The 24139-nt window shown below is 35.5% G+C and overlaps 3 protein-coding genes, 1 long non-coding RNA gene and 2 pseudogenes across 5 annotated transcripts; 5 read left to right on the top strand and 1 right to left on the bottom strand.

Annotated features, from left to right (window-relative positions):
- LOC120133431 overlaps positions 1–3053 on the top strand; it is a 32095-nt pseudogene extending 29042 nt beyond the window's left edge.
- A 344-nt stretch (positions 3054–3397) lies between these two features.
- Positions 3398–4508, top strand: LOC120133483. The gene is made up of 4 exons (XR_005517103.1): positions 3398–3495; positions 3629–3759; positions 3832–3930; positions 4161–4508. It is a non-coding gene; the product is annotated as an uncharacterized LOC120133483 (long non-coding RNA).
- A 533-nt stretch (positions 4509–5041) lies between these two features.
- On the bottom strand, positions 5042–7006 carry LOC120133430 (annotated as a pseudogene).
- A 1749-nt stretch (positions 7007–8755) lies between these two features.
- Positions 8756–9954, top strand: LOC120133456 (bidirectional sugar transporter SWEET2a-like). Its single transcript, XM_039150033.1, has 6 exons — positions 8756–8851; positions 8942–8978; positions 9085–9301; positions 9385–9543; positions 9615–9734; positions 9821–9954. The coding sequence occupies exons 1-6, from the start codon at positions 8791–8793 to the stop codon at positions 9926–9928; spliced, it is 702 nt and encodes a 233-aa protein (XP_039005964.1). The 5' UTR covers positions 8756–8790; the 3' UTR covers positions 9929–9954.
- Positions 9955–14530: 4576 nt separating this feature from the next.
- LOC120133494 (transcription factor GTE12-like) lies at positions 14531–20756 on the top strand. 2 transcript variants are annotated; one of them, XM_039150067.1, is made up of 11 exons: positions 14531–14842; positions 17281–18068; positions 18331–18394; positions 18466–18612; positions 18694–18758; positions 18852–18912; positions 18985–19065; positions 19214–19335; positions 19427–19493; positions 20199–20320; positions 20473–20756. In XM_039150067.1, the coding sequence occupies exons 2-11, from the start codon at positions 17322–17324 to the stop codon at positions 20722–20724; spliced, it is 1728 nt and encodes a 575-aa protein (XP_039005998.1). In that variant the 5' UTR covers positions 14531–14842; positions 17281–17321; the 3' UTR covers positions 20725–20756. The 2 variants fall into 2 exon arrangements, with proteins under 2 accessions (XP_039005998.1, XP_039005999.1); XM_039150068.1 differs by having other exon boundaries at positions 14532–14842; positions 17328–18068.
- Positions 20757–21108: 352 nt separating this feature from the next.
- On the top strand, positions 21109–22604 carry LOC120133497 (eukaryotic translation initiation factor 4E-1-like). The gene is made up of 5 exons (XM_039150069.1): positions 21109–21468; positions 21906–22071; positions 22151–22276; positions 22350–22415; positions 22511–22604. The coding sequence occupies exons 1-5, from the start codon at positions 21197–21199 to the stop codon at positions 22556–22558; spliced, it is 678 nt and encodes a 225-aa protein (XP_039006000.1). The 5' UTR covers positions 21109–21196; the 3' UTR covers positions 22559–22604.
- The last annotated feature ends 1535 nt before the right edge of the window (positions 22605–24139 follow it).

Here is a 24139-nt window from a genome sequence, read left to right as displayed (position 1 = left end):
TAAAATATGAAGCTTGAAAAGTTCTTAGTAGTAACATAATTTTACCAAATGAATACGTTCGTGAACATATAAACGAACATTAAATGAATATATTCGTAAGCACTATACGAACGAACACTAACACCTTAAAAAATAAATAAGTGAACATAAATACCTTCAAATAAACGAACACAAATACAACACTAACAATTAAATGAATACAAATTAAACATAAATACTTATAAAAATATATAAACAAATACAAATAAAATCCTATTCATTCAAACATAATTTATTTACCCAATAATTATGTATCAAAATTTTTATACAAACTGTGTCAGTTCAAAAATTTGGTTTTCGCTACAGCTTCTATTGTTAAATAGGGCATCATTTTTACCCTACAAATATATTTTTAGTTAAATGTTGATGTAAAATTTTAACATATTTTTACATAAATTATGTAAAATTAAATATTAATTAAATTAAAATAATACATGATATATTTAAATACTAAAATAATATATTATCAACAAATAGAATTTTTATCTAAATAATTTTATTTAAATATTTAGAATTTTACTTGTTAAAAATATAGAACAATGACAATTTGGTAAAATATACATTCCAGTAATATTTTATTCTTTCAACCAAACACTGTAATCTTTCATTCCTGCCAAACCAACCAAACACAGTAATCATATTCCCTGGTAATCTTTTATTCCCACTGATAATCTTACATTCTGTGAACCAAACGCACCCTTAAGTTTTGGCATTTGAAAAATTCCTCAAGGAAAATCCTCATTGGCGTGATAAGGTGGTTCTCCTGCAAATTGCTGTCCCTACCAGGACTGATGTTACTGAGTGTATGTTCCTTTATACAACATTTTTCTTCTTCTACTAGATTACTTTAAAAATTCCTTGACTTTTGCTGATAATTGCAGGATTTCTTTACTATAGTTGACATTATTTGTTTGCTAATGTTAATGTTGCTTTCTTCCCCCCTCCCTGTCATAATCTTGCATTTTTATTTTCTTAATTTCATAGAACAAAAGGTTTAATGGTCAGTATGAAAGATGCAGACTGGACGGATGTCTAAGTTCTATCTCATTCACTTTCTTCTACTTATTGAGTCACTTTAAGGAAATTTCAGTGAAACCATGCAAAATTCTAATTTGAAGTGTTTAGATGGTTTTATCTTATCGATAAACAATGACAGATGATTTAAAGAACAGATATAAGTTATTAGCTCATGTTCTAAAACTATGCTTAATGCATGGATACACAAGAACATACAATGGAATGTTTATGATTTCTATGTTGATGCACTGCAATGAAGACATTAAGGAGGAGCTTCAATTTTTTCCCCCGATGGGATCATTGATTTTAGTTGCTTAAGACAAAAAATTGTCTTACCCTTTACTACTACTTTCAGCATGCTTACATGTTTTAGCTCATATTTTCCGTATTTGTCTGCCCGTTATTGTTGATTGATTGTGTAAAGATTATGCATTTCCTTACTCTGGTACAGGATCGTTCTCTTGATTTTTATTCATTATGTGCACTATATGCTGTTACTGGTACGTGCAATAACACAATTTTCAATCTCTATTTTCTTATTTTCCCCCCATGATAACATCTCTCACGCAATTCCAAACTTCTGTCCATTAATTAATTGTGCAGATGTAGCTCTTGTAACATCTTTGAGGGATGGAATGAACCTTGTCAGCTATGAGTAGGGATGGCGACTCAATCCGAACCCGACGGGTTCCGATCCGACCCGACCCGATCAGGTCGGATTTTTTTTAAAAAAATTCGGGTTCGGGTCGGGTAGGGTTTAGGATAGAAAAAATCCGACCCGACCCGACCTGAAAAATATATATAATTTTACCCTATATATTTATGGATAATTACAATAATACCCCTCTATATATAATTTTTTTCAATTAAGTCACTGTTTTTATTGAATAAAAATATTTTTTTATTTCGGGTCGGGTCGGGTCGGGTGAAACCTTAATTTCGTCGGGTTGGGTCGGGTCACGGATGGATGACCCTTTCTTCTCGGGTCGGGTCGACCCAACCCGACCCATTGCCATCCCTAGCTATGAGTTTGTTGCCTGCCAAGCTTCCAAGAAAGGGGTCCTTATATTAAGTGAGGTACTTGAATCTGATTTGGAATAAATTAGTTCATTGCTTTTCGCGAAGTCTTAAATTTTCATAGTAACGCCTCTGCTTAGTTCTAGTTTGCAGGGGCTACTCAGTCCCTTGGTGCTGGAGCCCTTTTGTTTAAAACATGGAATGTCACTGAAGTTGCTTCTTCAATTGGTTATGCTTTGAATATGGCAGCCGATGAAAGAGAAACGGCACCACCATAACTTTGTGCATGTAACTACACACACATCTCAAGAGTGGGCTGCAACTTTTGTAAGGTATTTGATCATAACTTAGTACTGGTAATTTCTTTGATGAAAACTCGAGGATGTGAGGGAGAGTCCCACCGGTGTTTATCATGTGACAGGAAGAGCTGAAATAAGGCTTACCAGCCATTCTTTTCCTTCATGTTTTTGTCGATGAAAACGCAAAGAGAACAGTAGCTTTTTCTGTTCTTTTCAAGATCTTGATGGAATTGGAAATGGATGATTGAGTGGTTTTCCTTGGGTCTTTCTCTCGTTTCAATGTTTTTAATAAAAGATCTCCTTTGTAGTGAACTTAATGATACCATAATTGAAGCTCAATTAAGGACAAGACAAATTCCACCACCGCTTCCAATTGAAGTTGCAATTGATCGTTACTCACAATCAAATAACCCACTGCTGATACTGGTATTGTGTGTGTGTGTGTGTGTTTTTTTACACATCATCTTTCTTTATTTGACAATTCCAGCACTTGGAACATTTTGGGAAGAGAATTGAGGAAAATCAGTTCCTTATGAGTTGCCCTTTCATTTTCATGATCACACCTCCATGTTCCAGGGATTCAATGCAACTTTAACTGAACCAGAGGATACCCTTGGGGGAAGGGCAGTCAAATTAAAGAAATGGAACCCAAGTTGCACCCGGATTTATGAGAACCTTTGAGAAAACTTTGTGATGATCCTAGGACTACAATTCTTGTCCTCAGTGGAAGTGATAGAAGTGTCCTGATGATGTATGCTTGTTCATACTTTTCTGAATATAAATGCTTGCCCTTTCTCTTTCAAATCTCTTGAACTAATTTGCTGTACAGAACTTCGGTGATTTCATCTTGTGGTTGGCAGCAGAGAACGGAATGTTCTTACGAGCTACGAAAGGAGATTGGATGGCAACAATGCCAGAAAATTTAATTATGAAATGGGTGGATAGTATCCAGGTAAATATATATGCTTTAGATAAAGATTAATTCACATGGAGTTCTTCTGGTTCTAACTTTCTGATGCTTATTCATGATTTCAGCATGTATTCGAATATTTTACTGCAAGAACTCCTCGATCTCATTTTGAGCTCCGGGAAACTTCACTTATATGGAACTATAAATATGCAGGTCCTCACCAATAAACTCCAGCTAATTCATATTGTCTCTTCTGTTTGGCATATAATAATCACATGAATTTAAGCTTAATGTTGTTTTCTTGCGTTATTGATCCATCTTCTGAACAACTTAATTAAAACTCTAGATGTTGAATTTGGAAGACTTCAAGCTAGGGATCTGTTGCAGCATCTTTGGACAGGTCCAATCTCTAATGCATCTCTTGATGTAGTCCAAGGCAGCCGGTCCGTGGAGGGTCGATCCGTCGGTGTTACAAAGGTATGCTTTACTGGTATTCATTCATCAGTATCACAGGTTTTCTTTTCTCATGCTTTGATGAATATATATTAGGGTGCAGCGATCGATCGAATCCTTGGAGAAATTGGTCATAACTAAGGCATGAAGGAACCCATTGATTTAGTCCTTTGTATAGGGAACTTTCTAGCTAAGGTGCGTGTTTCAGCCACCAACTTTTAGGTGTTTTTCTTTATTTTGAGGTATTCCTTGTATAAAAATATTTGGTTTGAGGACACTCCATTGATTTATGTCGTGCTCTGCTGCAATTCCAAACTGTCAAATATACTCTTCTGTGACTTAAAGCAGTTCCCATCTGTTTACCCAACTGAGCACTAAGAGGCCATTATTCTGATACCCAAACTGTTATTCTGCCATTGGTTCAGGATGAAGACATTTATACCTTTTTCGAGCTAGAGCTTCCTTCAGAAGTCCCGACTCCCGTAAGATCCCATGTAACACCACCAGTCAGGACATCTGTTTCAAAATTATCGACGAGTAAAAGCGTACCCAGGGAAGATCGTGCATCGGTGATTGAGAGTAACTCAAGCTATCACGTAAGTGGAGATGTTATTAAATCAAGGGCAGAAGATAGAACGTCGTTCCAAGAGGGTTTTTCAGTGCTTGACCTTTCGGGGGACAACTATTTTCCTTGCTCTATAGCTTGGAAAAGATCAAACGCTCGGTATTTCCTTAAATCACCAAACGGTGTGGTGCACCTCTTAGTAGAGCTGACAAACACCAGGATTGACAATATGAACACAGGAAAATCTGCTGCGGAGGGTAGTTAGAGGCACCTAAGTCCACTGAAATCTTGAAAATGTCTTGTTAGTATTTCTATGTAACCGCCCTTTCATGCTGTTCATACTGAATTAATTTTAATCTCTTTTTTCTTCACATCACATGATCATTCTTTTTTGAAATAAAATTTGGTTTTTTGAATGTCAAAATCAAATTATTTCAGTTCATCGATTCTTCTTTGAGTTGCTTCAGTTCAGTATCAATGGCAAGAAGAGTTAAAACAATTCAAAAGCTGCACTTACCAATTATCCATTCGTTGACAGTAAAATGTTGGCCAGATGCAACAGTGTAATATACTTCTTTAAGGTCGAACTGCCACCAGGAGTTCCAGAACTCTACTAATACTATCTAAATATTTCAATTGAACCATTGATGATCTGAAGACAACATTCTTACAAGGAAAACATCTAAAAAAAAAGGAGGAACAATGTCCTACATTAACAACAAAAACACTTTTCGGCCGTCTTTCTGCATATATACACATATATATCCTCAGATAATCGAAGAAGAGGCTTGAACATACAAGCCAAGGTTATGTGCAGGGAACATCCCAACAAAAATGATTTGCTGCCTCTCAAGGGAAGCAAACAAAATGCCTTGTCGCCAAAATCATAATTCCACGTACCTGATTGGCAAGGTCAAACAGAACAGATACAAACTTGTATTATGTCATTGATGCCCAGAGAAATGGCATTCACTCGATTCAACATCAACCTTCATCCGATGTATATCATTTCACTCTAACCCGTTCACCATTAAAGGGGATGAACTTCCATCTACTCATGTATCTTCTAAGAACCAACTTCTGCTTGTCTTCTTGGCCTAGTTTCTTAAAAGCACATGCTACTTACCGTGTTTTCATCTGGTCTGACACACAACTCCTCCATGTCGGCAAATACCTTTGAAATCAGAACTAATAACTTAGAACCAACATAATATTGCTTCATTTGGTAAGAATTCTCAAAAACGGTTTAGGGGTGTCAAATAAAACATCTGAACTGATTTTGTATGGCATTTGGGATGGTGATTGGCATACCTCTATTATCTTATCTGGCATGTCATGATGATCAAATAAAGAGATCATCCTAGAAAACAATCGCTTTGAGATAGAATGTGTGTGTGTATGCAGAACCATGTTCCACAACAATTCAGCCTCATCCACTCTGTTATCCATATCAAACGCGAGTATAAGGGTGTCATGTTCCCATCGTAGCTCCTTGGCCTTTGCTCAACATCCACTTCGCCAACTGAGTATCAGTAAGCCAGCGATTACAACTTAAATTATAGCATCTTGAACAAACAGGTTGAATAAGTAGAAGCACAACAAATGATCATTCAGCATTAACATATACAGGAACAGTATCTACAGCAAAGGCTCCACATATTTAGCTTGACTAGAAAGTAATCGAAAATTATTGAACAAATAAAGCTTCTCTACATCAATGATACCACTTCAGAAGCTGAAAAACACGTAGCAAGAATATCAACATAATTATAGCATCTTGACAAACAGGTTGAATAAGTAGAAGCACAACAAATGATCATTCAGCATTAACATATCAGGAACAGTATCTACAGCAAAGGCTCCACATATTTAGCTTGACTAGAAAGTAATCGAAAATTATTGAACAAATAAAGCTTCTCTACATCAATGATACCACTTCAGAAGCTGAAAAACACGTAGCAAGAATATCAACATACTTGAATTACTCGCAGCCATTGGCTCCTCTTCCTCAAAATTCGTAAAGCCTTGGCAGCAGCAATCGAAGGAAACTCGGTTTCCCAAGCCACCCATTTGTCCAATGCTCCATAAACAATCTCTTTCTCATTGGAAAGTTGAGAAATCTGCTCATTTTACATATAGAATCAGTAGTTTTAGTTATCTTAAAGTACTATAATATACAGCATAGCTGAAAACAGTACTCAATATAGAGAAAAAAGAGCAAATTTAACTTACAATTCTAAAAAGATTGAGTGCCTTTTGTCCGAGCCAGCTGAATCTCTTTTCTTCCACGAGTGATGCTCGGTCTTCCCCGCCTTCTTCACTGGCTTCCTGCACACTTGAAAATTTTATAATTTTGGTCTTCTGTGTTAAAGATTATAATGAAATATTTTGATATTGATTTCAAAATTTAAAATATCACCTACTTCTCAACAGCTCTGGAAAAGCTCAGTGATTGTTCACCCATCTTCTGAGAACATTTAACGCAGGGAGTTCTGGAAATTGAAACCCAGAAACCAATGAAAAAGTCACTTCGTTTCTTTGAACCTGAAAAACAAAAGTTTCAACCTTTTTCAATTAGAAATTTTGGGTAAAAAAACAAGATGGCAACCTGCAAAAAATGATAGCTTGGAATTTCAATTTATCAACCTTGCTTTTGGGCCATGTAGATAACGGATACCTTCTTGAATGAGTAGAACTAAAAGCCATTGATTTCATTCTTCCTAATTGAAAAGAACCCACTTCGAATTTTTGGTCAGGAGACAGAAAAGGAGTAAAAGTTAAAACCAAGTTTCATAGAAAATTTAAACAAATACCAGACATGAATTGTATTTTGAGAACAATTGGGCCTCAAACTCGATGGAATTGAAAATACTAAATCATATTACATAAAGGAATGTAGGTACACATTTTGATATTTGGATTTATTTTTAAAAGTGTAACTTGATATTTATTTGTTTTATTTTATTAAATATTTAAATTAGCTTTATAGTTCAATTTGACCCTCAATAATATAATCACAATCATTCGTTTAACTTAATTAAATCATTGAATCTTTATTTAAATCATCGAATTATTATTTTTAACTCAAACCAAATTTTACCTCAACCTCAAATCGACACAAAACTTAATTGAACCTTTCTTTTATTATCGTTGAACTATTCATCTACCTTCACTTGAAACACCCAATAACTTTAATTCGAAACCCATAACCTTCAATCGTGTCATGACTTGAACTTGCATAAAATAAAAAAGAAAAGTAAGAACCTACAAATAATGACGATAAATGAAGATAGAAAAATTTTAAAAATGAGAGAGAGGTTTATCGTCTTTAGTTCATTGGCGTTTAAGAGCACAGGGGGCGATCGCAAGTTTAAGTGGTGAGGAATCGTAGGACATCACGTACAATAACATAGTTTCGGTAGGGACCTATCACACTACCAATAACAATGAACCAAGTGTTTTGGATTTGGTTTTCGAGTGGAGTTTTGGTTGGCGGATGGATCTTCAATAATCAGAGCTGTTATTCGAAGATCCTAATCATGTGGAAACCCCTTTTTGGAGCGGGGAGCAACATATTTCCATTCAGGTTCCATCCAACAACATATGACACGAAGATCAAAGAATAAGGAGCTCGAGCATTCAATGTTAGATTTGTGGAGTTTATGGTGTTTTCGGATTAAACATATACTATATTCAAGTTTTAGAAGGCGAAACAAATTTGGTGGAAAATTTATGAACTAATCGTTCACCACTAATGTTAGCAGATGATGGTCGACATGATGGTTGGTTGCAACGAAAGGTGGCCAAAATCTAGGTAAGTTGAGAGGGGAAAAAGAAAGAAAAAAAGAGAAAAAATATATAGGGATCTAAAACGACGTCATTTTTGTGTAAATTTGACATATCTAAAATGATATTGTTTTGGTGCCGTCTTTCATGTCATAACGTCATTAATTATTTAACAGTGTAATAACCAAATAAAGTACTAATTCAAAAGTTGATGGATAAATCTTTAAGTTTAATGACCAAAATAGGAATGAAAGGAAAGTTGAGGGATGATTTATACAATTTTCCGATAACTGGATGGATTAGAATATCCACGTAAGTATATTATAGGCTTATAAAACATGTGGCTTGCACAAGAAACGTACAAGTAGAGAAGTCTCACACATCATCAGGATGAGTTAAAGAACCATTTGAAGTTGTCTATGATCATCAGTTTTTGTGGTCAGGTTTACATGAAACACATGAGTTCTCCGTCACTTAATTTCTGGGAAAATGGCAATGATATATCAGAAAAGTAAATATATATATATATATATATATATGTCTTGGACTAGGTTGAACCATCTATTTTTTTCCCCTGTAAAAGATATAATCCTCCTGGCTGACATGTTTTTAAACTGATTGATTGTGACCCTGAGGGTGGAAGTCACCGTTGTCATGGCAATTATCTACAATAAAAGCTAGTGGCTTAATTTAAAGATTTGCAAATGTATTCAACAGTGGTATTTTCAGTTTATGCAGTTTGCAGTGATGCAGCTGGGGTTGCAGGTAGCCTGCTATGTTTTCCCCCTTACTTGTCTCTCAAGCTGAATATCAATAAAACCGAATATCTGTTGATTTCAATGTTATTTTTTTCAGGTAACATCTTTGCTTTTGTGCTGTTCTTGTCACCTATGTAAGTGATTTCAAACTTTCTGTAGGACAGAAGCAAAGATTGTATGAAAAAAAATGCTGAACTGCAAGGCTTATTTATACAAACTTTCTTGTATTTTCTTTTACAGATCAACATTTAGGAGAATAATCAGAAATGGATCAACAGAACAGTTCTCAGGAATGCCATACATGTATGCTTTCCTGAATTGCTTGATATGTCTCTGGTACGGCCTGCCCTTTGTATCCCCTGGTATTATCCTGGTGGCAACGGTCAATTCCATTGGAGCAATTTTCCAGTTGATTTACATTGGCATTTTTGTTGTATATGCTGAAAAGCCAATGAAGGTACTTAAGAAAACAATCTTCTATGGAGCGATGATCCAACTAGAAATGCCCTTTTTATATGACTTTTGACATGATTGTATCAGTTGAAGATGCTGGGATTCTTGGTATCAGTTTCTGCAATATTTGCTGCCGTAGTTTTCGTTAGCCTGAAATTCTTGGATGCCCCGTCACGGAAACTTTTCGTCGGTTATCTAAGTGTTGCGTCTCTGATTTCCATGTTTGCTTCTCCTCTACTTATAATCGTAAGTTAATCGTAATTTCATTTTCAACCATCGGATGTCGTAATTCCTTCTCACTCGTGTTCCTACGGCAGAATCTGGTGATGAAAACCAGAAGCGTCGAGTACATGCCGTTCTCGCTGTCTCTTGCAACATTCATGATGAGTCTGGCTTTCTTTGTATATGGAATGTTGAAGCATGATGCTTTCCTCTATGTAAGTTTTTTTTTAGCTGTTTTATATTTTGATCCAATGCCAACTGATCGATAACTAGCCAAGTCTTGCTCTTCCTTTGAAAACAGGTACCAAATGGAATTGGAACGGGTTTAGGGACTCTCCAATTGGCCTTATATACCTATTTTAACAATGCTTCCCGAGGTGAGTTGAAGCATCCCTTGATAGGTCCTTGAGAAAGGGCTCAACTCGGGCATAGAATATGTATGTAGCTATATGCCTCTGCCATTCACTTGATTTTCATGTTTGATTGGCTTATAAGGTTTTTTGACATAATATTTATATTATTCAAATCTTTCCCAGACCTCATAAATATAAATATATTGTACATTTAAACACAATCAAACTTATATAGATTATAATAAAAATATAATTCTTGATTCTGAAAGTAGAAATATTGAGTCAATTTAAGAATTTATATGATAAGTAAAATTATATTAAAAAAATAACATTGGATTGCTTAATATGAATTTTGCAAAAAAGTTATGAAATGGTGTAAAACTACTTTAATTTCCTATTAAATTCACAATTTATCGGTTAATATATATACTTTTCCACTTTGCACCCTAAATTATTTTTTTCTCAATTTATCCCTTAAATTATTATTTTCTATTCTAATTTGATCAAAAAAAATTATTGATATCTAATATGACATGTGTTATATTTTTATTGATATCCTAATTTGAGCACATTTGATCGGTTGATCAAACTATTCATCTTTATTCTATCATATTTTTTAAAATTATATGTTGAAAAAGACATTGTAAGGAATAAATTGGGATAAAAAGGATTTATGGTGCAAAGTAAAACTTGTACCATTATGGGAGAATCTCTCATTAAAAAAACAAATTAAGAAGAAATACAGCTCATTTTTTTTCCTAAGGATGAGTGTTCGATTAAGTCGAGTCAAAAAAATTTGAGTTATTTAAATTGACAAGTTCTATTTTATAACTCAAACATGATTTGAAATCTTTTCAAGTCGAGTCGAGTTTTCACTATTTAAATTTAATTGTAAATATTTATAATATTATGATATTATTTGATTCCATTTTAAATGGTTTTTTATAATCATATACAATACACATATATTTCTTCATATTCTTTTCATATGTAATATACATATATTATAAAAGTTAAGGGATTCGACTCAAACTTAAAAATAAATCCAATAATTACTAAAAATTTCAAGTTATTCGAGTTGTATTTTATAACTCAACTAGAAATTGAAATATTTTCGAGCCAAGTCAAGTATTTGAAATTACAACTTGAAATCAATTCAAGTCGAATTTTTTTCTAATTACAAGCTGAAAAAATTAATTTTTCGAATTGAATCAAATTTAATTCATCCGTTTTTATTCCACACGGTACGAAACCGTGTGAACTTTATAATCAAAATCTCAGTGGAATGGTTCCCTTTAGCGAATTTTTCCCGTGTTCGCCAAGGAGACCCACTCTCTCCTTATTTATCCATAATGTCACGTCCTTGGAGCTTCAACGCCTAGAACGTGAGGCCTTAGTCTCTTTCTCTGTGATAGCAACTAAGTCAGCCTGAAAACAATCCAAACAAAGATGTTTAGATTCCTAATGGAAGCAAAGAATAAGAGAACTAGCAAGCACAAAAGCAAGACAAGAGTAACTTTGAGGGAGTAATAAAGTTACGAGGCATTTACTTTATCTCTTGTATGCATTGTTCCCAAGTCTCTTTGTGTTGTTGTCTCTCTTAGTGGCTTGGAATAATCACGCTTGTGTTTGCACTTCCACACTATAGTCCAACCTTGGTGGCTTGGAGTAGCCACGTTGGTGTTAAAGCTTCTGCATCCTATAAGTCTTGAGGGCTTGGTTCCAACCTTAGTGAGTTTGCATGCTCACTAGGTTTGGGTAAGACTTACTTAGTAACAGAGAAGACCCAGAAGTATCAAGAAGCGTCTAAGGCCGCACGTTTCGCTAGACCTTAAATCTGATATTACGACACTTTAGGTTTAAAGGTTATAAGGGCGTGACAATAACGTTTGGGCCATCGTATCTCATTTGCGGTTAGTGTTGGGGAATGGAAGCCTTTCACGTCCGGCCGTCAGGGACTCCATGTGTTAACTTCCTAAAAAGGCTACTTTTAAGGTATTTTTCACTTAAGTTAATGTTTGTTTAAAAGCTCATTTTAAGCATTTTAGGATCATGTAGTTACATTTGTGGTGGTAGTGCTATTTTATCTCTTAATGATGCTGCTTGAAGGAAATGTACAGTTTGTCTGTGGTGTGCAAGGAATAGCAAGCAAAAAGGACTAGATGGGAAGTAATGTTGCGGCATCACACGTTGCTGAAGCAGATTGAAATGCCTTGGCATTTCTAGCGCAGAAAACGACAAAAAGATACAGCTGTACGAGGACAGCTGGCTCTGCACGTGAAATGATTGCTATAACCGCCTTCCAGAGCTGCTATGGGACCACTGCCACCTGGAGGATAAGGTTCACGCACTACATGTGATTCTAGGGGTATGAGGGGTATTTTGCACCCAACAACCTCATTATTACCCCTAGATATTTTTATTATATATTACACCTCAAGGGGACAATACAAAAAAGACGTGAAGAGGCACACGCATAGAGCAGAAAAAAATCAGATTTTTATTTCCTTTTCCTTTTCTTCTTCCTTGGATTTTCCTCCATTGATTAAGCTCCAAGGAGTGGCGAGCTAGGTGCCGAGAGGAACTAGCGAGCTAAGGTGATTCGTGGTGGCCGAGGAGACCTCCGGTGGCTCGTCGAAGGCTACTTCTCACATCCCTTTTTGCTGCTATTTTTATATTTATTTGTGGGTTGTTGGAACGAATATTTGCATGACTTTGTGTTTGGATATTTCGAACCCCACCATGAACTAACTTATTTGGTGGTGGTAGGTTTAATGGATGTTTAGACTTTATTTTTATGGTATATTTAAGTTTATTTTGGTTCTTTATTTGCTTTGCTTATGAATGCTTCACCATCTAGGCTTGTAAGAGGCATGAAATTGTTCATTTCTTAGATGAAGTTTAGGTATTCGAGAGAAACCTAAGCTAAAAATACTTGTAAGTATTTGAGAGAACCGCAAGACAATATCCTCATAAGCAATGAGTTATAGTATTTTCTAGGGGCTTTGAACCGGCCTAGGAATATTATAATCTAATCCCTTAGATCTCGGGAGAGATTAGGATATGATTTCAACGACTAAAAAGAGAATCTTTATCAATAGGGTAGGCTGGCCAACATCGTTGAGTGAAAGCAGATGCCTTGGCATCCTATTCTGCTAGGTTCCTTTGAGAACATTTTAGGAAAGCTCTGTCGAGCAAGTAAAGATTAGATAGCTTAAATATGCATGAGAGATAAGTTTAGCATCCTTAGATCAATCTCTACCATTCATTCCATTGGAAGCTTGTCACGTGAGGATTATCTTCTTTTCATTTTATTCGCTGTTCGTCCTCCTCAACAATCTGATATTGATGACACATTTGTCTGGCGTTGGCCTGAAACTTCTTTTACCATCAAATCTGCTTATTGTAAACTGCTTGAAGGTAGCTGGAATGATCCCAGTGTCATTTGGAAATTCTTCTGGTCTCTTTAAATCCCGCAGCGCCTTCGACTTTTTATTTGGCTTTCGGTTAAACAAAAAATTGTGACGAACAGTGAACGAGTCCATAGGAACCTGTGGTCGGACCCGTCTTGCCTACTTGCAATGCTACCCATGAAACGGTCCTTCACGTTTTGCGTGACTGCCTGAGTTTGTCTCTTTCTGGTCTGATATTCTCCTCGCCCAGATCGCTACTAACTTCTTCACCACTGATCTGGTCCCTTGGCTCACCGCTAATCTTGCGGATATGAACACACCGCAAGGCTTGGAGGTTCCTTGGTCCAGTCTCTTTGCTTCTCTTATTTGGTTTATTTGGAAGCGACACAACGATGGTGTTTTCAATGGTGATACCAGACCTTTGTTGGACACTTACCAACATGTTTACAGTTGGGCTCAACACTTTAAATCCCCTACTTCAGGAAACCATTTTGCTGCAGCTGCACCTCGCAATTACAATGGCTGGATTAGACCACCCGATGGATGGTATTGCTTGAATTGTGATGGAGGTGTTAATTCATCGGACCGAATAGGCACTGATGGAGGGGTTCTTCGGGATCCTAATTGCTCTTGGGTTTCGGCTTCAGCAAAAATCTGGGCATATCTTCAATCCTTCATGCTGAATTATGGGGGATTTGTGAAGGCCCACGCATGACGTGGAATAAAAGGTGTTACGAGACTTGAAATTCAATCGGATTGTGCTCAAGTAGTCAAGCTTGTTAATGGAAATGATGCAATCAACCGCCCCCTATCCCTTGTTCGATCTATAGCAACCTGGTGTAGCTATACTTGAGAGACTCACATTCGTTAGATCTCACGTACTGGGAATTCTGTAGCCGATAGTTTAACCGAGTTGACCCCCTCTAATCTTTCTGAAGTAATCTACAATGAAGCTCCCCCAACGGATATTGCTCACCTGCTGGATCTCGACGCAAGGAGACATCCTCAGGATTAGCCTAGGCTTTCATTCAATTCAAAAATAAAATAAAAAAAAACCAACAAGATGTAACCATATGCTGTTATATTTCCCGTAAGCCTACCGTTACAATTTGGAAAATAATACTCTCGTAACCTGGAAATTACATCTTAAACCAACACCAACAGTAACCAAACCGAAATTCAAGCCTAGGGCAAAATTGTCATTTAGTTATGCACAGACCTTTGACCTTTATGTTATATTCTGATGTGAAAATTAAGATAGTAAATTTAATTTGCAAAAGCGAACGTACAGTACAGAGATAAAAACAAGGGATTATAAAACCCCTAGCTGAGATTTACACCTCCTATATCGAAGCAGTGGAGTAAGAGTAGCAGTGTAGAGATGAAACCCTAGCAAATTCTCTTTCACTCTCTCTTCTCTTCTCGCTTTGTTCTCTCTTCCTTTTCTTTCTTTTTTCCTCTTTTTTAAACTTTCTCTTAGATCGCTTGTCGTCGAATCGATCTATCAATCGATCAATTAGTCAAAGTTCTTCCGGCGCTTGTGTGGCTTGATTTCCGGTATGTTCGACAAAACTCTAACTTAAGTTTCATTGTCTTCATGGTTTTGAATCTTCTTATTTCTTTGATTTGGTGAATTGAAATCCCGAATGAATGATTCTGCCCTAGGTTTTTGTTACGAATTTCTGATTAATTCAGTATAGTTACTTCAGCGGTGCTCTTAGTTTAGATTGTATTTTGTTTTCATCTTAATTTCCATTTTCCTGTGATATTTCTGTACTGTTTTGTGTCAGTTACCGAATTGTCGGTTTAAATCGGATCTAACTTCTATGCCTGATCCAAAACTGGATTTTTTTCTTTGCCTTTGTCTCAAATGGTGTTCGTTGGTCTACGTGGTATGTCTAAGATCTTTTATTTTCCAGCTTATCAGTAAAAAAAGAAGAATAAGTCTAATGGCTTGGAATCTCATGGGGGGTATGCACTTTATTTGTTTATTGGTTTGTGCTATTGTTCTTCCCAATGCTCTTTTTGATTTAACAGACATGAAGAAACTCCTATTGTAATTGGTTAGGTTATGTTTACTTTTTTGGTTGAAAGCTTTAGTTTACCCTGTAGTTTTCTTTGTGAATCCATAGTACTTGTATGATGAATTTGTAATAAACGTTCTGATTGATCAGATTCTTTTGATATTTGTCCTGCCTGCTAATAGAAATGGTTTCATAATGTTTTTTTTTTATATTTTTTGATTTCATATACTTAGATGGCGTTTGGTTGGATGGACTCCCTTGGAATTGGTGGGAATTGGAATCTAATTCCACCACTTTCCCATGATTGGTTCAAGTTTTTCAAGAGAATTACCTTGTTGGAGGAAATTGAAATTTGATCATACTACCCTCATTAATCTTTTGGTAATTTATTCATATATTGAATAGAAATATTTTTTTATTATTTCGGGTCGGGTCGGGTGAAACTTTATTTTGGTGGGGTCGGATCGGGTTTTTTTAAGTGTGATATTCGGGTCAGGTTTAGGGTAAAAAAACCGGACCGACCCGAAAATATATATAATTCAGGTCGGGTCGGATTAAGTCATTGTTTTTATTAAATAAAAATATTTTTTTATTATTTCGGGTCGGGTTTGATTTCTAATTTATATATTCGGGTCGGGTCGGATGAAACTTTATTTTGTTCAGGCCGGGTCGGGTTTTTTAAGTGTAATATTTGGGTCGAGTCGGGTCGGGTTTTTTTAATTGTGATATTCGGGTCGGGTCGGGTTTAGGGTGAAAAAAATCGGACTGACCCGAAAATATATATAATTAGGGTTGGGTCGGATTAAGTCACCGTTTTTATTAAATAAAAATAATTTTTTATTATTTTGGGTCGGGTCGGATTTCTAATTCATATATTCGGGTCGGGTCGGATGAAATTTTATTTTGTTCGGGTCGGGTTGGATTTTTTAAGTGTGACATTCGGGTCGGGTTTTTTTAAGTGTGATATTCGGGTAGGGTTCGGGTTTAGGGTAAAAAAACCGGACCGACTCGAAAATATATATAATTCGGGTCGGGTTGGATTAAGTCACTGTTTTTATTAAATAAAAATAATTTTTTATTATTTCGGGTCGGATTTCTAATTCATATATTCGGGTCGGGTCTGATGAAATTTTATTTTGTTCGGGTCGGGTCGGGTTTTTTAAGTGTGATATTCGGGTCGAGTCGGGTCGAGTTTTTTAAGTATGATATTCGGGTCAGGTCGGGTTCAGGTTTAAGGTAAAAAAATCGGACCAACTCGAACAAATATATAATTTTACGTTATATAGTTAGGAATAATTACAATAATACCTCTCTATATATAATTTTTTTTAATTAAGTCAATTTTTTTTATTAAATAAAAATAATTTTTTTATTAAATAAAAATAATTTTTTTATTATTTTGAGTCGTGTCGGGTCGAGTTTCTAATTCATATATTGAATAAAAATAATTTTTGGTATATTTTTTTGTAACTAATTAACATATTCCGATTGGAATGTATCGAAATATTGCTCTATCTTTTGGAAACTTATTAATATATTTCGATTGCGATGATTTTAACTTATAATGTTTATTAGCATGATTTTTATAATTTATTGAAATGAATAATCAATCAATAAAATGAAATTTTAATATTTTTTATAATATATTACTACATGTAAGTTGTAAAATAAACTAAAATAAAGCAAAAAAAACAAGAAAGGTAATTTTGTCATTTTACATTACTGAAATCAAATTCATCTGACATGTCTGCGAACAAACAGAATATGGAATTGGGTTCTAATTCCATTTCCTGCCAATTAAACAAAATATGGAATTGGATTTCAATTCTTACAGATTTCAATTCCTTAATAGATTCCAATTCTCTTATAAACATTCCAGCAAATCAAACGCCACCTTAGTGTGTAGCTGTCTCAAAATATTATGGTTTATTTTGCTTATGGGTTTATTCTGCGTTTTACTTTTCTTACCAGAATCTGCCAAGTGAAAATATAAAAGGTGCTTGATTTGAATTATGCAGCTTTACAAAATGATTGCCACGGGAAGTGCTGTGCCAAAGCTGAAATTGAAGATCAAGTTCTCTTCTCAGAAGGTTGAAGCAATTCCAGCGTCCCAATCTTATGAGTATGGCCAGCAATTGAGTAGTTCTTGTGATGGAAAAAAGGCATCATCTGCTGGAAATTCAAAGGAGACTTCAAGCGCTCACAAGCGTCGACCAGAAGGGGAGAGTATGGGTGGCCCACCAGAGAAGAGGCAGAAGATGGACCGTTGCATGACTCAGCATTGTTGTGCCCTACTGAAAGCACTTCTGAAACATCCAGCTGCTTGGGTTTTCAATCAACCAGTGGATCCTAAGGCATTGGGGATTCCTGATTATTTTTCTATAATAAAAACCCCCATGGATTTGGGTACAATTAAGTCCAAGCTAGCAAAGAACATTTATATTGGCACTGATGATTTTGTGGCGGATATTAGACTAACATTTGCTAATGCCATGCTGTATAATCCCCCATCCAACAATGTTCATAAAATGGCTGAAGAAATGAAAGATATTTTTGAGGCTAGATGGAAATCTTTGGAGGAGAAATGTAATGAAGAAAACTTTAAGGCTGGGCAAGGGAAAACTATGCGCATGCAACTGAAAGATGTGAATGAATCTAGACCTAAAACACTGCTATCCAGAAATAGTCCTCTTCCCAAGAACTCAAAGGCATCTGAGGAGAAGGTTGCAAAGGTTGCTCTGAATGCGAGAGCAGCTGAGGTGATAACTGTCTATTGTAGTTGTAAACTATCATGCTTATGCTTGCTTAGGATTCTGAATTGGTGTAAATTCATTATATTATTAAAGAGCAATGTTGGAATTGACAATTGTAAAGCAAATCAGAGTTATAGTCATTGTGGCATTTTGTTGTCGGCACTCAGCATCTTAGTTTTGGCTTTGAAGTAATGTCTTGATCATTTCATGTTTGTTACCATAGAAGTTTGCATTACTTTCGAGGCTGAATTTCTTGGCTTATTAATAGGTTGAGCTTCCTAAACTGGCACAGAACTGTGTGAGCAATTTGGCAGGAAAAAGCTTACTAAAAGGTATGAAATGGCAGAATACAATTTCTGCTTTATGGCTCTTTATAGGAGCTAATTTGTAATGTGTCTTATAGGCACCTGTACTGGTAGTGGTGGATATTCTAATGGGTCTACCAATGCCAAGCCACCAGTGAGCCCAGGTGCCTCCAGATGCAGTTCATGTGGCAGCATTAAGTGCCAATGTAGTCTTCCAAGTGATTCATACCATGCATCTTCTGGTGGTTAGTCTTGATTATTTCTGGCGCTACATCCGTTTTGTAGTTTTAGGACATTAGACATTACTTAATTTCTGTTCGGTGTAGATACGACTTCAGAAAGAGCATTGGGTGGAGATCTTAGAATGTGTAGCGCTGATGTTTCTAAATTGGTATAAAGTACTGCTTTTATAGCAATAGGTTCAGATCGTTCTTATGATTAGTGCCATGAAATATGTTACTAAAATTTTATATTAACAAACTAGGATTCCCAGGCAAAAAGCACATTGACTTCACAAATGAGCAAGTCTGATCAAGATTTTAATGGTGAGGGAATATTTTGATTGTATTTTGTGATTTTCTACTTGATTCTTCATTGAGTAATGTTATTTTTTAAAGGGGCTGTAAGTGATTTGGATGATGAGAATGTATGTAACAGTTCTCAACTTACAACTGCAACAGATGCTGCTTCTGGTGAAGGTCAGTTTATCCACTAATGTTAATTATTGAGCTTTTCCTTTTTCTTTTTCTTTTTTGCTTTATGTAATGGACGCAGTTTCTGGTTGTTATTAGATCCCTTGTGTGGTAAGTTTAACCACTTCATTTGTTTTTCTGTTATCTGATGTAGGGTTGTCAACTCCTATTTTTGATTTGCGTATGTCACCAGAAAAAGCTCTCCGTGCTGCAATGCTGAAAATTCGTTTTGCAGACACTATTTTGAAAGCTCGGCAGAGGGCACTACTTGATCATGTAATTTTTGGAAGGCTATATTTTGAGTGTTGTGTTGGGAATTTTGTGTTGCATGTCGTCTTAGTGACAGTATATGCTGCCTTTTAAACAGTGTGATAAAACCGATCCAGTGAAGATGCAGCAGGAAAAGGAAAGATTAGAAAAAAGAAAGCGTGAAGGTGATCTTTCAAGCTTCACATTTACTGTGGTTCTTATTTATTCGTCGCATTGTTGATCATTTTATTTTTATTTTGTTTCCCGTGATTATTTTTTCTGCTTAAAACAAGAAATCTTCCAATTCTCTCATTAAATGGAATTGAAAAGATGAAACTGAAGTTCTCTATTGGTGTTTTTAGAGATTTGTATAGATTTAAAATTACGTTTTTCACTTTTTTTTTTTACTTTCCGTTTTAGGTTTTGAACTTCTTTAATCTATGAACTGTTAAAAAAAACCACTTTGTATTCTTGATTGTGTCTCCCGGTTAAATCTCATGAGTATGATGTAATATATGCCTACCTATGCAATAATTAATTTAATACCATATTTTACAATTTCTCTTTTTCTTCCATTCGTGTTTAATGTGATGGTCTGTTTATATCTGAGGGTTATCGTTGATATTATACAAGTATCTATATTTCATTGTAAGTTGAGATAATATCAATGCGTGCGTGTTGCGAGTGAATAGAAATATTAGTACTTTCAGTGCACACAGGGACAATTTCCTTGGTAGTTTTAACTTTGAAGTTGGTTTAGTAATTGAGGGGAAGTAGTGTGCCTAGAGGTCTTATACATGATCTTGGTAGTTTTAACTTTGAAGTTGGTTTAGTAATTGAGGGGAAGTAGTGTGCCTAGAGGTCTTATACATGATCCTGAATCTTCACAGAGAAGGCTAAAATCGAAACTCAAATCTTAGCTGCTCAAGCAGCAGTAAAAAAGAAGGCAGACGCTGAGCTGAAAAAGCAACGAGAAAGAGAAAGAGAAGCTGCTCGAACTACTTTGGAAAAGGTTTTATCTTTTGTTTTCTTTTTGTCCGTATAATATATAATTGTGTGTGTGAATGTTAGACGCTAGACCACTGTAATAAACTAGTACTATATAAAAAAAATGTGAAACAGAGCTTCAGCTAATGCGATTATTTCACATGCCTACTTTTTCAGATGGAGAAAACAGCTGAGATTGAGCAGAACTTGGAGATTTTGAAGGAACTTGAAATGCTAAGTGGATTATCCCTTTCTAATAATCAATTGCATGATCTTAAGAATGAATCTGAAAAGGTGTGTGGAGCATCATATGAAGGAAATCGTGGGAATCCACTGCAACAGTTGGGTTTGTTCATCAAGGCTGAGTATTCAGAAGACGAGGACACAATTCTGAACGAAGATGGTGAAGAGAGGGAAATACCATCATAAATATAGTAGTTTCAGTTGCAGCAGCAGCAGCCCTCGTGGTGTCGATCGATGTAGGAAACTGGATATTTGTAACTAAAACAAATACAAATATATTTATTTACATATGTAGAAAAGCTGAAAGTTCATCTCAATTTTCATGGGCAGTGTGGCTACTACTATTACTTTGTTATTACTCTTCTTGATTTTCAGTATAATTAGTACCTAGGAAGAAAAAACTATGGGTTCTGTTGTCACGGATATTTTCTCATCATACATGGTTGTTGAGTTTGTACATGTCTTTTTATGGGCCAAAGTTGAATTTATAAACATTCAAATTAGTTTTTTTTCGCCGTTTTTAACTGGTAAATTGTTGCTAACTAAATAGAGAAAGTCCGCTTCGTTTGGGATAAAGTAATTTACAAGATCCATTAGGTAATCAGAAAATCAAGCTGAAATTAGAATTTTCCGAGAGAATCCGAAACAGGTGACAAAAATGGGGGTAGAGGAAAATAATCGGAAATCAATGAGCATCAATGAAGAAGAGAATAAGAAGCCTAATCCTGACCTGAAGGATGATGAGGTGGAGAGTGCAGAGGAAGACACGACGTTACCTTCGCCAAATAACGATATAGTGGAGCAGCCCCACCTCCTGGAGCACTTGTGGACCTTCTGGTTCGATAATCCGTCTGCTAAATCCAGGCAAGCTGCCTGGGGTAGCTCCATGCGCGCTATTTACACTTTTTCCACCGTCGAACAATTCTGGAGGTTAATCTCTCTCTCTCTCTTCCTAAAATTTTGATTTCAAGGTTTATGATTTGATTGTGGCTTTTTTCAATTCTTCTTTGTTCCTAGGACTAGTATTTTATTTCTGAATTTGATCATTCCGTATACGCTTTTGGTATATTTCTATCAATTGAAACCTAAACCGAAATCAACCCGTCATTACTCAGTTTATAATATCAAGAAATCGAATCATCCCATTTTTTCCCTCTAAGGGAAATATATGATGATTTCTGTTCAAGTGGGACTGTTTTCGTTGAATTTTGTAAGGATCTTGGAGCGATCTCCTACAAAATGCTTTTCCTCATTTTAATCGAATGTTATCAAGGCGATCTGTTCTTTAATCCATTAAAATGTGAATTTAACTCTTGCCTATGTTGCTGCCATTGATCACTGATTTCGTGATTCACTTTCTATTACAGTCTTTACAACAACATACACCACCCAAGCAAGTTAGCTGTGGGAGCCGACTTGCATTGTTTCAAGTATAAGATTGAGCCGAAATGGGAAGACCCCGTTTGTGCCAACGGAGGCAAGTGGACTGTAACTTTCCACAGGGGCAAGTCAGATATGTCTTGGCTCTACACGGTATTGTTTCACATAAACATAATACCTACTTGTTTATACATGGAAAAGATACGTCTTAATTACTTCTCTGTTGTACTAGTTGCTGGCTTTGATCGGAGAACAGTTCGATTACGGCGATGAGATCTGCGGAGCAGTTGTGAACGTGAGAGGCAGGCAGGAGAAAATAGCACTGTGGACCAAGAATGCCGCCAATGAAACTGCTCAGGTAAAAATGTTGAGGAAAAACGGCTTTTGTACATTCCAAAAAACCAATCTTGGGTTTATTGTTCGAAATGCAGATAAGCATCGGGAAACAGTGGAAAGAGATACTCGATCATAAGGAAACTATAGGCTTCATATTTCATGTAATTTGCTTTCACAACATTATCAATATATTATGTGTTTGTCCAGCCAGGCTGTTGGGTATGTAACAAACAAGTGCTTGTATTTGGTTTTCCAGGAGGATGCAAAGCATGACAGAGGTGCCAAGAATCGCTACACTGTTTGACTTGTATAGAGTTTTGAGCTCCAAGGAACATTGGTTTTCAGCTTCTCTTTTTTGTTCGTCTCTTTCCAAATTCTCTGATTATTGTTTTTCTTCCATGGCTGTTTCTACAAGAATTTTGCGAATTTTACTACTGCCTCGTTAATTCCATTGTTAGTCATTTTTGTTCCAAGGTTTTGCAAATAATTCTCAGTTACATGCATGGTTTTCAGAACCGAACCGGTTAGCGAACCGGTCATGCTATCGGTTCATTGGTTCAACCGATCGAATCGGTCCGACCGATCGGAAGAACTGGACGACGCCATAATTATTTAAAAAATTAAATAAAAATACCAAAAATATTTAATAAAAAATAATTTTTTATATCACAATTCATATTCAAAGCAAGCCATACATATATAAGTTAAAAACCATAAAATCAAGTGAAACAAAATGATTCAAATTAACTACAACATAATATTTAAGGTAAAACATATTAAATAATAAATATAATTATATAACTATAATTAAAAAATAAATTTGGGGTTAAAAAAATCATAACAAAATGATATTGTTTGGTTTATTTTTTTTTAAAAACAATCCCACATGGCTAAAAAACATAGAAGATCATCCTAACTAACTTCTATAAATAATAGAGATAATTTAGCATTCAAAATCATGAAGCCTTTTGGTAAGCATTAAGTGAATTATTCTTTCACTTCAATCAAGCTTGAATTTTAGGCTTTAATCGAGCTTCTAAATTTTTTTTTGAGTTCAAACCTTTTCGAGTTCAAGTTTCAATATTATATTTCGAGTTCGAGTTAAACTTCATAATTTTTAGCTCGTGAGTTTGAATCGAGTTGAGCTTACTTTTAAATTTTTCAAGTTCGAGTCGAGCTCAGCAATACTAGAGTTCGACTTGGCTCGTTTAACAAACGACGTCGTTTGATTTAATTTTTTTTAAAAAAAACAAAATTGGCGGTTTTTCCTTTTTTTTTCGGTTTTCAGCCGGTCCGATTTGAACGATTCAGCGGTTGTGACCCGTTCACTAGTAGCGGTTCAACCGGTCTAAATTGAACTAGACTAGATAACGATTCAAGGTTGAATCTGCCGGTCCTGTCCGATTTTCAAAACAACGGTAGTTACATGTTTTTTTCCCCTCTCAATCTAAATACCCTTTTGTCAATATAAATTTATATGTTTAATCTGTCGAGACCCTAAAGGAAAGCAAGTTTGGGTAAAACTGTCCAAATAAAAAATTGGAAAATGACCCATCTGGTCCAGCAACGAAGTAAATGTGTTTGGGTGAGACAAAATTATAAAACTTAAAAAAAATGTGTTAAAGGGGTTAAATTGAATTATTAATTTTTATTAGAGGTAAAAATTAAATAATAAATGTGTTAAAAGGAATTAATTCAATTATTCCTTATTTAAGAAAGACTAAATGTATACTTTTCCATTTATCATATTTAGAGATATTTATTTTAAGGATTAAAATGAATACTTGAAGAGTTTAAGGGATAGACACAATTTATCCCTCTTTTAAGGTCCAAAAGGAAGAATTTTAGGGGGTGCCAACCTCCTAGATTCACCTCATATCTGATC

This window comes from Hibiscus syriacus, unplaced genomic scaffold (genome assembly GCF_006381635.1).
Source record: "Hibiscus syriacus cultivar Baekdansim isolate YM2019G1 unplaced genomic scaffold, ASM638163v2 tig00110580_pilon, whole genome shotgun sequence".
Taxonomy (NCBI): Eukaryota; Viridiplantae; Streptophyta; class Magnoliopsida; order Malvales; family Malvaceae; genus Hibiscus; species Hibiscus syriacus.
Note: the sequence above shows the minus strand (reverse complement) of the source record. Positions and strands in the feature narration are given on the sequence as shown.